The 16,065-nt window shown below is 44.0% G+C and overlaps 1 protein-coding gene across 4 annotated transcripts; it reads left to right on the top strand.

Annotated features, from left to right (window-relative positions):
• esr2a (estrogen receptor 2a) lies at positions 1-13,627 on the top strand. Of its 4 annotated transcripts, XM_086099641.1 has the most exons (11): positions 1-184; positions 4,064-4,160; positions 4,413-4,852; positions 4,941-5,144; positions 6,258-6,418; positions 6,620-6,736; positions 7,726-8,025; positions 8,559-8,697; positions 9,026-9,159; positions 11,173-11,356; positions 11,521-13,627. In XM_086099641.1, exons 3-11 carry the CDS (start codon positions 4,701-4,703, stop codon positions 11,741-11,743), a joined length of 1,614 nt encoding a protein of 537 aa, XP_085955767.1. In that variant the 5' UTR covers positions 1-184; positions 4,064-4,160; positions 4,413-4,700; the 3' UTR covers positions 11,744-13,627. The 4 variants fall into 4 exon arrangements, with proteins under 4 accessions (XP_085955767.1, XP_085955766.1, XP_085955764.1 ...); XM_086099640.1 differs by having other exon boundaries at positions 4,413-5,144; positions 6,267-6,418; XM_086099638.1 differs by having other exon boundaries at positions 4,413-5,144.
• Positions 13,628-16,065: the final 2,438 nt, after the last annotated feature.

Genomic DNA, 16,065 nt, shown 5'->3' with positions numbered 1-16,065 from the left:
TTCCAGTTGGCCCCCCTGGTTCGGAGCTGGTTCACCAGTTGCTCGTTTTGAACGCAATCTGTCAGGAACACCGTGCAGTTGTCACTTTATCCCACACTTGAGTGTGACGAGATATCGCCAAGTGACTTGTCGTGGCGACGCAGAGCCGCGACAACTTTGTGCGGCTGCGCATATGGCATTGAAGGTGAGTTGTTGTTTTAGGATTATTATTAATGTACATTGTTGTTCTTGCCTCTACGGGCACCACGCGTGGAGGGAGGTTTCGCTTAAAGTCCCGAGAATCTACACTCGCTACATGTCAAACATTTTCTGCTGAAGCAACAAGTGGAAGGCCCCGAGCTGCGTGCGTTGCTTTATCCGATGACACTTGAACGCCACTGAATTCACGAGTGGGTTAAACAGGTGACTGATAACAGTGGTGCAAGAGATTGCTAGAGTGTGCACAATCTCGTTCTGACTTAACAGTAATGGTACTTTATTTTTTTATAACCTTAATAATACTGTACTCTGAGCGCAAGGATTAGATTAACGTTTTTTTTTTTTTACCGCACACGTGGTTCTCTTCGAGTGTAATAACACCTTATGACGGCGTGTTGGGGTCATTAAATTTAAACAAGAGCTTTTCAACAAACACTTAGCACCGCGTGTAAATAACAGTGCGCTATCACTCACTCGCTCGCATTTTTGGTTCTGAGTTGGAACTGTAGCGATTCAGCTTTTCAATTCATTGATTCCTCTTTGTTGTTTTTGCAAAACAATGATTGACTGATGAATGCTGCTTTCTGCGAATGTACCACCAAGTTTTGTTTTATGCAGATAGTGTTGTCAAAATAGTCACTTAGTCCGCAGCAAATTTGTTTATGGCTATAGCTTGTAAATGCAATTGTTTGATCGTTCGTTGCAACAGTTCTGCAAGATTAAAAACATTCCTCTTATTTGGGGCTGATACAAATGTAAATTCGACTTCTTAGCACTCTCCAAACTACTAGTTCGCTGCACTTAGATGATCCCAAATTGTATAGCATCAGCGACACTCTGGGAGTACAACAAATCACAGCTGCAATCAAATAGAAAGCAACCTTCTCTAATGAACAAACTCTAAAATGTGTATTGCTTGGAATAAAGCATCTATTGTCATCATCATAGCACCCTCAGATAAAATGCTTCACTGCCCTGTAGCTTGCTGGACCAGCCAGGATTATTCTTGTGAACATTACAGTTCAGAGATACGTGCACTTTGTCCAAACTGTGCCGTGACAAGTTTTGTTGTTTGGTTAGCACACACGGTGTGTTCATTTCTTAGCTTTGTAACCTTTGATCGAGATTTTGTTGCTAACCGAAAGCATATTTACGGCTGTGGGTTTAATGCAACAGATTTGAAGTCGAGTTTTCTACAGAACTAAACTGGTGTCGGACTGTGGCCGTTAATACCCCCATCTGGCTATCTGTTTTTCAAAAACAAAGAATACCGAGTTGGACTAGGTAACAAATAAGGGTTGAATCCCAGTCATGCTCTGCTTTACTTTCTGTCTGGGTTGACAATGGGGGTAGCTATTTTCTTGATTAAAATTCCCGACGATTGACTCCCACTGGCTGGCACGGACCACCTACCACTCCTTAACAGAGGAAGGTGCAGCTTCTTGGTGCACAGCCGTTTCATATCCGCGATATTAAGGAGGCGGGGAGGTTTTATTTGGGAGGGATGGATGGGAAACGGCATCGGCCTTGAGCGTTTGTGTTCAAAGCGTGGATGTTTCTTTAATGGCTGGGAAAAGTTGTGTCATTTATAGTTGGACTTTACTTGGCGCTGACCTTTTTGTGTGCATGGTGGGAGTGTGCAGGTCTGTAAAATATTTGCAAATGTAATTAGTGGCGTGCAGGCGATCAAACTTGATTTATTATTTCATTTAAAAAAAAAAAAACAAGTTTTGAATGAGTCTCGTTGAGATGGGAGTGCATAGGTGGCGCTTTGCGTGGTGCCGTTTTCGCCGCTTTTGCTTTTTAACATTTACCATTACCCGCCGATAAACACTGTAGTACAAACAAAACACACACATACACACAATGCATGTTTGACAAGAGGGGAGGCAGCTTTCAAGTCAAGGTCAAAGCTTCCAGTGAGGGCGGGTCAACCCTCCACATCTGCGTTTACCCCCAAATGGCAGTTTAAGACGCGCAGCCCCGCCGTGTTTTTATTTTTTTTACATTTATTTTGCTGTTTTCCGAGTGTGACTCATCTGGTTTAGTAGTCACTTAGTTGGATACAGACTTAAGTTTATAGGAAACTTAATGGAAGAAGACAGTAAGGCCCCCCCCCCCCCCCCACTTATCGTTTGCGCACAGTAGAGTCAGTCCGAGTGAAAAGCCTTGGTGTTGAATTACGATGCCTCTTGAATCGTACCCAGAACTAAACTAACCAAACTAGTGAGCTGCGAGTCGGCGTCGTTAAACTTCAACCTTTGTCTTTAACTTTTGGGTTGTTTCCTGACTTTAGAAGTCTGGCGAGGCTTGATGAACCCGCCCAGGTGACTGAGGTAAAGTTGAACTCCCCCGACAGCGCACTTGACCTTCTGTCTGTCTGTCGACCATCATTGGATCATTTCCCAAAACATTTGAAACTTTGGACGGACAATTTTGTCCGAGCGACTGAAAACTCTGTCATGAATCCTGAACAATAACTTGAACGCAATACCTAAAATTCAGCCTCAGTGCTTTGACTTCTACGCATGAAAATAAATTGGGATGGCTGAGCATTCCATCCCAGTTTCTCACCACAGTCTTGCGCGGTACGCCGACGTTGGCATACGCTCGCCAGCATTCACCAGTATTTATGATTTTACTCATGTAGAGCAGGGGTTAGTTGTCGCAACTTTGAATAAGTGTTCCTTACTACTAATCAGTGATCGCATCACAGGGTCGCTGTGTTCTGGGAACGTTGTCTTGTTTAATTCCAACGTCAATGTATAATAGATTCCGACCGTTCACCAGATGACGATACCGACATGGCGTGAAGTTGGACTGGATAGATCACTCACTCCTTTAGTGCATGGTTAACCCTCACTCGCGTCCGAACAAACTGACAATAAATGATAGCGATGCCAAAAAGGAGCCAAGAATGTTCTCCAGCTGTGAGTGAAGATGAGACGGCTGGCACCCAGGAATGATTAACTCCGCTGGGTGCGCTGTATTAGATGTTGTGAAAGCAAAGCAACACTTTCCTGGGATCCGACGTGTGTGTGTGTGTGTTGCCTATTGATCTAACGGGCGTCTGCGGAAAGTGCATTTGTAATCATATTTCCCGTTCTGGCTAACATTTCCTACACGCTGCAAATATGCAAAATAGTGGGCAAACGCAAGATTTTTAGAGCAGAAATGGCACAGCGGGTGGCCATGATGCTGATGATGATGATGATGATGGTTATTTTTGACCTTTAACAATTGTATCTTTGCAAAGATTGTATGTGGCTATGAAATGGATTTGAGTTTTGAAGACGAAAAAGTTCTGCTGCCAAAGCATTTTAAATATAAAAAGGCGAAAATGACAACTTTCAATATGAGCGGTATGAATAAGACTAACACTAAAATTCCGTCGGGTCACAGGCTTTTGTTTGGAATCGTAATGAGAGAAACTAGGGCAGTAAGACGAACTAGTAGTTGGCATTGTTTTGTTTTTTTTGTTTGTTTTTTTTGTAACATGTATTGGCTGCCCACCAGTCCAGGCAGACTCCAGCTTACTCATCACCCTAATGACGACAGGAAGAAAGATTTTCACCTCGAAGAATATTTTCCCTCGGCTGTGCACAAAGTTTAGGCGTTGCTTTGCATGTTTATTGTGTTTTTGGGGAGAAACAATTGATTTCCATGAGAAGTTCGAAGGGAGGCTAAGGAGGACCCTATTAAATTTGTCCTGGAGACTGTAACCTTTTTTTTTTTTTTTTTTTTTTTTAATGAGAGAACTCAAAGTGTATTTAATGGAAAATGGAACGGGGCTTTATTGTCTTATTCACTGTTAAAAAAAATACAAAGTGCTTACACTTAGGAATCCCCTTTTCTTACTTTCAAGTTCCTCCCTCACAAAAGCTCGGAATCGGATCTAACAAAGAAACACTCGATGTACGAAGGAAAGGTTCGCCGAGCTGGAGTGGGCTTCAACAAATAAGGTGCAGTTTTGTGTGCACTCGATTGTCAATAGTATTAAGCCAGTAAGAAATGTGCTGTTTATATTTGACAGCTTGTGCAAATAGTGTTTGGGCATATGTAAAGCAATGAGAAATTTTATTATTGTTTAGCGTCCGAGAGTGAGAGACATGTCGAAAAGGTCAACTCTGCAGTGACATCATCATGATGTGCCACGACGCGCTCTCATGGCTTTTTTTTTTTTTTTTTTGGGTCCATTTTTGTTTGTCTTGCAGGGATGTCCTGTCTGCCTCAGTGAATCCCCATGGCCGTTCTAACCACTCAACATTGTCCTTTCATTGGCATAGACCAGACACCCCTTCTCTTAATTCCGGGATATTTTGGAATATTGTGCATAGGACACATCCTAACACAGGAAGTTGACAGTTAAGTCACGGGACAATTAGAGCTCAGTGGTCATAACGGTGTCCGCTGTCAGTAGATTCAGTGGTCACCGGTTAAGGGGCTTGGCATTCTTACAGTCGGAAAGTCGTCGTCTCGTATCCAACACCGTGCCATCCTACATGGACGATGTCGGACGCCCAGCCTTAGAGAGACATCCTTGCGCTAGCGATGGCCACAGACAAGGCTCAGCCCCTCCTTCAGCTCCAGGAGGTGGACTCCAGTCGAGTGGGCTGTCGCGTCCTCTCCCCCATCCACAGTGCCTCCTCCCCGGGTCTGTCCCTCGAAACCAGCCAGCCCATCTGTATCCCCTCCCCTTACACCGACCTCAGCCATGACTTTACCACCATCCCTTTCTACAGTCCAACTATCTTCTACACTGGGCCGGGACTTTCAGACTGCTCGCCTGTGCACCAGTCCCTAAGGCCCTCCTTATTCTGGCCCAGCCAGGGCCACATGGGCCCGCCCGGACCGCTGCATCCCTCCCAGGTACGCCCTCAGCAGAGTCAGCCTATCCAAAGTCCGTGGGCGGAGCTGTCACCGGGGGGCTGCGAGTTGACTGCCAGGTAGGACCTTGCGTCACTTTTTCTTTTGGGGGGGGGGGGGGGGGGGGGTTGCCCTTTCCTGCTGCCGTGACACATCTTCTTCTATTGATGCTGTGCGTTGGAGGCAGCGTTAAAGCGCTTTGAGCACTCCCGTAGATTTTTCCCCTTCGGACCGGGACTCAGGTTTTCGCAAGAACGTAACCGGGAGCTTCCTGTGGCATAGATACAAGTACCGGTACATGAACAAAGATGCATTGTTTGTGGTAGACGCATCATTTTCGCTCCAATTGACTGAGATGAGATCATTTGTGGCTCAGACCTTGTTCATCTCACCGTTTTGGAGCGAGAAAATATTTAGACTTTTGATCATTGATTCGATACGAAGGTAGTATCCGTTCGAAAGTGATTGCGATAGCCGGATTCCAAGGTCCAATCTGCAGATGCACTTTGTCAGCTCTGGAAACATCCCAATGTTTCAATCAATCGGAACCAGAGCAAGAACGGAATCCAATCCGAAAATCCTGACACCGTTTGGGTCACAATCCTCACCCTTAAGATGATTGAATTGCGTTTGAGTGCGAACCGGAACCCGACTAATGTTGAACCACAGACAATTCGGGATGCTTGAGGAAGCTCAAAATCATTGTTCATTGTCACTTCAGGTCGTGCGTTTCAACTTTTTTTATGGGGGTCATAGGTCGACACGTTTCTTATCATCATCGCTTCCTGTCACAATTTGCCGCCAATCTTTAAGAGATTTGCACCATGCCAAAACAAGAACACGTGAATTGCATGTCCAGGGTCAGTTCTCTGCTGGTCTCTCCAATTTCAGGCTGTGCGCTTCAACTTTCTTGCGCCGTATCAGACCAGGAAGAATATCCGTTTTGAACGCTGATCTGGATTTAAGATGCGAGGGTCCAAAGTCAAATCGCCGCATGTTCACGGGTCGATTCTGCTGTTTGTTTTGTGTCTGAGCTTGTGCCTTATTGATTTTCATGCGGTCAAAAGTCAAATCAATAGCGCACGATACTGGTTGACACTTTCAACCAAATGAACACACACACACACACACACGCGCGTGCGCTTGTCTAGTGTACACCACCATAAACCTTGACTGACACACGTGTTTGTTAGCAAGCGCAGGCGCTCCCACGAGAGCGAGGAGCTGGTGGTGTCATCGGGTGGGAAAGCAGACCTCCACTTCTGTGCCGTTTGCCAGGATTACGCCTCTGGCTACCATTATGGCGTCTGGTCTTGTGAAGGCTGTAAGGCCTTCTTCAAGAGGAGCATTCAAGGTGAGGCAAACGGAAACGTCTCTTAGTCAATGTCGTATCGTGATTTTTTTTTTCCAAACATTTTGTGAATTTGCCCTGGGATTTGAGTTCCTCTTCCACAAGCTGCAGTATACGCAGAGTCTGCAAGGACGGTGTTGCTTTGAATTTGTCCTTGCTTACCTTTTATCTTGACTTTCATCTGTCCTGTCATCTTTGCTTCAGGCCACAATGACTACATCTGCCCGGCAACCAATCAATGCACCATAGACAAGAACCGTCGCAAGAGCTGCCAGGCGTGCCGCCTCCGCAAATGCTACGAAGCTGGCATGACCAAATGCGGTGAGCCACCCTTCAAAGTCCTCTACGGGATGGTCTTTGGTTTACAACATATGATGTGAGGTTCCGAGGTTTCAAATGGCACGCAATGAACGTGCTGTTGGTTCAGTGAACTGTGTCGCTGCTTTATTAAATAAGTTTTTGTTGCAGCTCCGAAAAAAGGAGTGCTGTGGTGTCGTTTTTTTGAAAACGCACACTTTATTAATGGTTTTCACAGTCTTAACAAATGCAGGTACGTCTTTGTCCGTCTCAAGTAAATGCCAAAATAAATTCTGTAGGGGGGCTATAGAATTTATTTTGAGATTTCCTCGCTTGATTTTCTGTTTTGATGCATTTACAATTTTCGTAGTTTCATTGAAGAAATCGTTAATTTACGTTTTTCCGAGGCCGTCATGAACGGCTCTCGAGTCGAGCGGAAGGAGTGTAGCTCCATCTAGTGGATGCATTGTAGATTGCGTCTTATAATCCAGTGCATCCAATATGTGAATAAAATGACAAAATAGGCCATTCATTGAAGGTGCGCCTCATAACCCAGTGCGCCTTTTAGTGCGGAGAATACCGTAATTTAAAAAAAAAACTCAAATGAGATTTTAAAAAAGTCCTCCCACATGCTATCAACACTTTAAAACACGCACAAAAATATACCTTTTCAAATATTCCTTATCGGCTGTATGCACGTTTTTGTCAAGAAATGACAGGCTTTGAGGCATGTTTTGGCACAACATTGTACTGCCCTCAAATTGCACAACTCTAAATCCGGACTAAATATAAAACCTTATAAAACTGTAGCCAAAAAAAAAAAAAAGAAAACATTGTGCAATAATCTGTCTAACCACAATATGGTCATATTTCATCGTGCTGTTGTGAGGACTCTGCTAGGCTAATGAGTGACCACAGCATATCGCTAACCGATCACTCCCTTTATGATCATCGCCATTCTTTCTTCTCCTGCATTATTTTTTCCCCGCCCCATCTTGTGTCCGTTGTCTCAGGCATGCGCAAGGAGCGTGGAAACTACCGGAACCAGCAGAGGCGGCGAGTGAGTTTGTCCTCACACAGCAAGACTCACGGAGCCAAGGCGTTAACCGAACCGGCGGCTGTTTCCGAGCTCCACCCGCCCGCGTTGACCCCGGAGCAGCTAATCCAGGGAATAATGGAGGCGGAGCCGCCTGAAATCTACCTGATGAAGGATATGAGGGGGCCGCTCACCGAAGCCAACGTCATGATGTCTCTGACCAACCTCGCTGATAAGGAGCTGGTTCACATGATCAGCTGGGCCAAGAAGATCCCAGGTATGCGTTAAGGGTTATAGGTCACAGTCATGATGGAAAATTGATCATTTTCATACAAAGAGGGCACAGTCATGACTAATATGAGAGCTAATGCAAGCAAACTGGGTCTTGATGGCACTCAAAGTCATCACAGCCCCTGCCTGTCCTGTCTCGACTCGATTATATATGCTTTCCTCATCGGGTGTAGCGCTGCCTTCCCGGTCCACGTGTGCAAAAAAATAAAATAAAAAATGCAACTCCAATGATCATCGTTGTCATTTACTGTTGTGTTCTATTTTCTTTTGCGCCGTTCTCTTTTGTCTATCCCGTCTGAAAGTCCAACCGCCTTTCCGATAAATAAGCACCTGAGGAAGTATATCAAACTCTTCTTTTGCCCAGAAAAACTGTTCCAAGATTTAAAAAAAAAAAATAAAAAATAAAAGGCATACAGATCCACCGTGATGCTTGACTAAGCAAAAAAAAAAAAAAAAAGCAAAGATGTTTGACATGTCAGCGCTAAGCATTGTACACATCCCACCCTGTGACCTCTTCAGGGTTTGTGGAGCTCAGTCTTCTGGACCAGGTGCACATGTTGGAGTGCTGTTGGCTGGAGGTGCTAATGATAGGACTGATGTGGAGGTCGGTCAACCACCCGGGGAAACTCATTTTCTCTCCTGACCTCAGTCTGAGCAGGTACTCGATTTCTTATCCTGACTTCAACGCCCGAGAACGTTGTGGTCTCACAAAGAATGCATTGAAAGAATAGGTTCAGATTCTAACCTTTATCACTGAAGAGGTTGTGGGGGGAGAAATAAAAAATGTTGACGATGCGGTATGTCTTGACATGTTGCCCTAATCCCATTCCCTTGTTCACCAGGGGATGTTGTTTATCCGGTGATTGATATGACATTAACGCAAATGCTTGACTTGCTCTGCATTCAATCAACTATTCTCCTTTAGTTATCCGTGGAACTTTTTCTGTCCTGAAGAGGAAATAACGACGGTTGTATTTGTGTGGCAGGGAAGAGGGCAGCTGCGTCCAGGGCTTCGTGGAGATCTTTGACATGCTCGTAGCCGCCACATCCAGGGTGAGAGAACTCAAGCTGCAGAGGGAGGAGTTTGTCTGCCTCAAGGCCATGATCCTCCTTAACTCCAGTGAGTCAACACAAAGACAGACACACACACACACACTGCCGCCGCCGCTGCATGTGTGTCCAGCCGTACCCTTGCCTAACGTTGTTGCGCATGATGTGGTCCAGTTACAACAGGACACTGCATTTGTGGCAATCAGTCGGGCAGTGCTGTGTTGGGCTGTCTTCCTTTGAGCTACTCGCACAGTTGAACGGGGTTCGTGTTTTTTGTGAGGGGGGGGTTTGCACAGCTTTCATCATGTCTCATCATTTGTGTAATAACCGTGAGTCAGAAAATAAAATGAATTCGTGTTACCGGAGCTGTGCAGAGCACACGTCGCACTATCTCCCCCCCCCCCCCCCCCCCCAAAAAAATCTGATTTAATGAATATATCTGCACCAATTTGAATGGCTCTTTCCGTTACTCCTTTGACAGAGCTTTTGGAGGATCAGCCGAGCACATGAACAATGTCGGTCTTCATGGAGCTGATTAAAAAAAAAAAAAAAAAAAGTTCTGGGTTAAAATGTGCGCATAGAATATACTGAGATAAAACGAAATCTTATTATAAAGAAGGGCCTGAAGATTTTTACAGGAGCCATGGGGAGCTTCTTCCATCGGGAGTGTTCGTATTTGCTCTACGGTGGCTTAGTCTTTCAGACAATTGCTTGAAAGTGGCTTTGGATCTTTGCCCAGCTGATCATGTCATGGGCGGGGAAACTGGGGCAGTGTAAAAGTGCAGCAGCAGTGCAGCACCGCTCGCTCAGAGCCACATTTTCAGAAATAGGCACATAAAAGATCTATGCGGTTGTTTAATTTTACCCTCGATGACTTGGAAGGCGAGCCAGTGACCCAACTATTTGTATACAAACAATAAAAAGTCAATTTTTAATCACATGAAATCCAGCTCTTGCAACAGAGACATTTATAGAACTTCTGAATGAAAAAGAGTTTTCTGCAAAGACTTTTTTTATGGAAAACAATCTATCAAAAGTCACATTTTATGAGATTCGTGGTTTCAACATCTTATTTTACAGGCCCAGAGAAGTCATTAAACGGGCCGTTTTCACTTGCAGTTACTGTTGAATGTGCTTCAGTGCTGCTCGTGTAGACTTTCAAGGGGGAAAAAAAAAAAGAACTCCAGTTCCTTCCAGGTTGGGAATGATCATTACAATTCTTTGACATGAATATTCTTTGATCAAAAGTGCAAAACATTTTGCACCATTATCCCTCGACTTTAGTGTTTGGAGCTGAAAACGCTCAAGTTCTCGCTCTACGTGAGTCGGTGAACAGTGTCGAAAGCTACTGGCTGGCTGACTGAAGACCCTCTGATGTATTTAGCCGCTGAAAGGACGAAAGTGTTCCCGCCGGACCCGATGGAGACCAAAAACAGATGTCGGACTTTGAAAGAATCTCTATGCGGACATCAAAATACGCTGCGATTTGAACCCGCAGAGAAGACAGTCTTTATTTAACCTTCAGTACCCGGGTTCAAATCAGGTGAAAAAGGAAGACTGCCATTTTCTCTCGCCCAAAGAGAAAGGGAGACTTTTTTTTTTGTCTTTTTAAGAAACACCACACTTTGTTTTGAACGACTTGCAAAACATAGTAATTTCGAATGACGGCAGAAAAAACCCCCCTAAACAAGGTTGTGATTTTCTTTTCAGTGCGCTCTTAGTTGCGTTTGTCATCGGCTCTTTCGGTGTTCCGAGGGCTCGATTCAATTTTCAATGATACCCACTCGTAAGATGTCTGGGTTTTGCTGTTCAAGTTGACACGAGTTCTTGTTACTTATCAGCACTCTGGTGATCAAGGTCAAATAGTGCATATCCCTTTTCATTGCTCTATATTTAAACCAGCGGTCCTCAAATCTTATCAGTGATGTTGTGGCGGACTCCAGACGTCACCTGTGCGAATCTGAACATGAGATGTGGCCAGCAGCTTCGTCATACCTTTCGGAATGATCTTGCAAATGGACAAAGCATCCATTCAGAAAGATCCTTCCCCTCACGCGTGTCTTTTTTTTTTTTTCCTTTCCAGACATGTGCCTCACCTCTTCTGAGGGCAGCGATGAGCTGCAGAGCCGCTCCAAGCTGCTGCGCCTTCTCGACGCCGTGACCGACGCCCTCGTGTGGGCCATCGCCAAAACGGGCCTGACGTTCCGCCAGCAGTACACCCGCTTGGCCCACTTACTCATGCTCCTCTCGCATATCCGACACGTCAGGTGAGGGATTCGACATCTGAGATGTACTGTAGTTGTATTCGTACAGGTGCTTGCCCTTATAAATATATCCTGATACTACAACACCGATACCACTTCAACAGCCAGATATACGTCTTGCCAATAATAATGCATCATAATTTTATTCTTTCTTCTTCCATGCGCAGCAACAAAGGCATGGATCATCTCCACTGCATGAAAATGAAGAACATGGTGCCTTTGTATGACTTGCTGCTGGAGATGTTGGATGCCCACATCATGCACAGCTCCCGGCTACCCAGCAGGGCTCCGCAGCAGGAGTCCTCGGAGCAGCAGGATGTTCCTGCCAAGCACGAGGATTCCACTAGCGCCTCCTCCGATAGCTGCACGACCAGAGGTGATGCCCCGTAGCCATCCAGTCACATCTTGGCTTTGAAACGTATTCACATGCCATGATTTCTATCACTTTGCCGAAAAGTTAGTTAGAGTAAGAAGTAAAAGAAAAAATAAAAAGACTGTGATGAGATGTTTTGAAATTCAGTCATTTGAATGTAGAAGCTCATGATTTTCTTTGCACAACGACTTCACATCTTTCAAAAATGTTAACTCGTGCAGTACTGTATTCATTGCCTTACCGCATCAAGGCCTATAGGTACCACCCGTACTCAGTTAGGTGGCAACTTTTCAATTGTGAAAAGATAATCGAATTTCAGCAATGGAAACGAGACAAAAACGACTTGCTGTTTACTTAACTCACATTTGTGCACCAAATTGGTCCATGCCGGTGATCTCGCTCTCGGAGATCCTTTTTATTCTGAGCCGCCTCCTTAGTTAGCCTGATTGATCTTTTCTGTTGCTGTGCTCTTTCGTGTTTATTGCTAAAGGACATACCACTAGCGCCCTCTCGACGTTGAAAACTTCACCTGAAGGTAGTGCCTTAAATCCTTCTATTTGAATAAAGGGAATAAAAGGGCGCCGGAAGTCTCCAACATTTGCCTTAGCTAATAATTCAGGCCAGTTTACAAAGTAGATGATCAATTTCTATGTTCCCCAAAAAAAAAGTATGGGACCAGATACACAAACTAGAGGAAATGGCGATGATTTATTTATTTTAAAATTGCGCCTGCCTGTGTCCTGAGCCCAAGACAAGATTGACAGAATCCACAAAATGTGCTTGCGCGACATTCAATTGGTTGTGGTTAAAATGGCACATCAAAAAAAACAGGCAGGATTAACACACTTTAGAACATTATTTCTTTGGGGTCGTATAAAAGTGTGGATGGAGATTCCCGACCAAAGCCAGTATTCAAAGTGCCTGTCGGATTGTCCTAATAGCCAGCAGAGGGCGTCCTCATTAATCGCAGCATACATAGGTCTCAATTATGACTCATTCAATGGCATAGGTAGACATTGTCTGGCCGAAAATATCCGTCCTATTGGCAGCGGCAGGAGTTTTAAATGCAATACAGCAAGGGGAGCCAGACTAGTTGTACTGGCAGTTGAAAGGATGCCAAACGGGAGCCTACCGTTCAAGGTCAACACTGGCGAGGCACGGTAGCAGACAGCTCAACCCATCAGTGACCAACAGAAAACAAAACCACCAATTTCCATCAAAACTTTAATTCAGCTTGACAATACATTTTTCAGTTTGTCACTGTCCAAAAAAGGGTAAAAAATGTGTACTTGTGTTTTGAGTAGAGGAAAAAATAATTGGAGGTTATGTTAAAAAAAAAAGTTTTTTTTTTTTGGTCAAGTTTATAACCACAACTGTATTTCTGGCAAAGTTGCACTTACCTGTTAGAATTTTGATTGAGGGGGGAAAAAAACTATTTTTGTATCCTCTTGTAGCTTTTGCTATTTGTATGCTTTGTTGAAATAATGAAATGTTCACTGAATGTTTTGTGAAAGAGAAAGGGGGAAGAGAAAAAAAAATCAAGGTTGTAAATATGTACCAGTTCAGCCTGTCTGCTTTGTGCGATTTTAGCATGAATTATCACCCCGTCATATTTGGTGTTCGCTTACTTAAACGCCATGCTTCAATAAGTAACATTTTAAAGTGAAAAGACAGCCGGCCAACGTGTTAATCATGAAATCATCTCGCAAATACTCTTTGTTGTACAGTACCAATAGCTGTGGGAAGGAGAGGGGTTCTTTTCACGATCATCGCCTTATTTGACGTAAAATAAGCGACAGGTGACACAGATACTGGTCATGTTATTGATGTTCAGAAATGTAAACTTGGAATGCACATGAGTACACTTAGACAATAAATGATTGTGATTGTGCAAAACATGATTTCGTTGTAAGCCTCTGAACGTGTTGTCAGTGTTTGCTTCCACAGGCAGAAAAATGGTCTGAATGATGCCACGCAGACTCAACAGTAGGTACACCGACTCCCACAGTATGACACCACCTGAATCCCCCCCCCCCCCCCCCCCCTTTGGTGCTTTCTGCTAGAGTAGCAACAAAGTCAGTTGTAGCAGCATAGCCTCCGTGGTCTAATGGTTAGTGTAGTGGGACACTCTCCGACTTTGGGTGCTGGCAGCGTGAGATCGGCTTTTTGAGCTGACAAAAACCGACCATGTATGATGGTAAGGCGTTTTTAGTCGAAAAAAAACGACCATGTATAGGAAGGTGTTTCTAAAAAAAAACGCCCATGTACAGAAAGGTGTTTTTAGCCCGAAAAAAATGACCATGTATAGTAAGGCGTTTTCAGCCCCCCAAAAAACCCCGACCATGTATGGGAAGGCGTTTTTACCCCCCAAAACCAACCATGCAAAGTAAGGTATTTTTAGTAAAAAAAAAGAACGACCATGCAAAGTAAGGTATTTTTAGTAAAAAAAACGACCATGTATAGAAAGGCGTTTTTAGCCCGAAAAAAACGACCATGTATAGTAAGGCATTTTTAGCCCAAAAAAAAAAGACCATGTATAGTAAGGCTTTTTTAGTCTGAAAAATTGACATAGTATAGTAAGGCGTTTTTAGCCCGAAAAAAACGACCATGTATAGTAAGGCATTTTTGGCCCGAAAAAAACGACCATGTATTGTAAGGTGTTTTTGGCCCGAAAAAAAACGACCTAGTATAGGAAGGCGTTGTTAGCCCCAAAAAACCCCCGACATACCTGTACTATAGTAAGGCGTTTTTAGCCCGAAAAAAAAACGACATAGTATAGAAATGCGTTTTATGCCCGAAAAAAACAACATACGATAGTAAGGCGTTTTTAGCCCGAAAAAAACGACATAGTATATGGTAAGGCGTTTTTAGCCCGAAAAAAACCACCATGTATAGTAAGGCGTTTTTAGTCGAAGAAAAACGACCATGTATAGGAAGGCGTTTCTAAAAAAAAACGCCCGTGTACAGAAAGGCGTTTTTAGCCCGGAAAAAATGACCATGTATAGTAAGGCGTTTTCAGCCCCCAAAAAAACCCCGACCATGTATGGGAAGGCGTTTTTAGCCCCCAAAACCAACCATGCAAAGTAAGGCATTTTTAGTAAAAAAAAAGAACGACCATGTAGAGTAAGGCGTTTTTAGCCCCAAAAAACAACCATGTATAGGAAGGCGTTTTTAGCCCAAAAAAAACGACCATGCATAGGAAGGCGTTTTTAGCCCCAAAAAACGCCCATGTACTGTATATTAAGGCATTCTTAGCCCAAAAAAACGCCCATGTATAGTCAGGCGTTTTTAGCCCGAAAAAAAAGACCATGTATAGTAAGGCGTTTGGAGCCTGAAAAAAATACATAGTATAGTAAGGCGTTTTTAGCCCGAAAAAAACAACCATGTATAGTAAGGCGTTTTTGGCCCGGAAAAAACGACATACTATAGTAAGGCGTTTTTAGCCAAAAAAAACAACATAGTATAGTAAGGCGTTTTTAGCCCGAAAAAAACGACGATGTATAGTAAGGCGTTTTTGGCCCGAAAAAAACGACCATGTATAGTAAGGCGTTTTTGGCCCGAAAAAAACGACCATGTATAGTAAGGCGTTTTTGGCCAAAAACAAACGACATAGTATATAGTAAGACGTTTTTAGCCCGAAAAAAACGACACAGTATATAGTAAGGCGTTTTTGGCCCGAAAACAAACGACATACTATAGTAAGGCGTTTTTGGAGGTATACACGCCAGTGTTTGGTCCAGGCAACCCCGGTTCAAACCACGCTCAGTTATATGTGGCAATACAACACTTAGTTCCTTTCCTGGAAACCCTCGAAAGTGTATGTCAAATACGCCTATAGTGCAGAACAAGTCACTGTCACTGGTAGTGTGGAGGTATACACGCCAGTGTTTGGTCCAGGCAACCCCGGTTCAAATCCCGCTCAGTTATGTGTGAAAATACAATACTTAGTTCCTTTTTCCTGGAAACCCTCGAAAGTGTATGTCAAATACGCCTATAGTGCAGAACAAGTCACAGTAACTGGTGGTGTAGAGGTATACACGCCTGCATTTGGTCCAGGCAACCCCGGTTCAAACCAAGCTCAATTATGTGTGGAAATACAACACTTAGTTCCTTTTTCCTGGAAACCCTCGAAAGTGCATGTCAAATACGCCTATAGTGCAGAACAAGTCACTGTCACTGGTAGTGTAGAGGTATACATGCTGGTGTTCGGTCCAGGCAACCCCGGGTTCAAACCCCACTCAGTTATGTGTGAAAATACAACACATACTTTTTCCTGGCAACCCTCGAAAGTGCATGTCAAATACGCCTATAGTGCAGGGCAAGTCACTGTCACTGGTAG

This window comes from Hippocampus guttulatus, chromosome 20 (assembly GCF_054856545.1).
Source record: "Hippocampus guttulatus isolate MCC_2025c chromosome 20, RoL_Hgut_1.0, whole genome shotgun sequence".
NCBI classification, from domain to species: Eukaryota; Metazoa; Chordata; class Actinopteri; order Syngnathiformes; family Syngnathidae; genus Hippocampus; species Hippocampus guttulatus.
The sequence above is the reverse complement of the archived record's forward strand: the minus strand, read 5'-3'. Positions and strand labels throughout refer to the sequence as shown.

What these genes read in the sequence shown, in the direction of transcription:
- esr2a (XM_086099639.1), top strand. Translation starts at nt 4,750, where the DNA reads ATGGCCACAGACAAGGCTCAGCCCCTCCTTCAGCTCCAGGAGGTGGAC. An exon ending in CTGGGCCAAGAAGATCCCAG is followed by an intron (nt 8,026 to 8,558) that starts GTATGCGTTAAG and finishes TGACCTCTTCAG; the next exon opens with GGTTTGTGGAGCTCAGTCTT. An exon ending in CCTGACCTCAGTCTGAGCAG is followed by an intron (nt 8,698 to 9,025) that starts GTACTCGATTTC and finishes TTTGTGTGGCAG; the next exon opens with GGAAGAGGGCAGCTGCGTCC.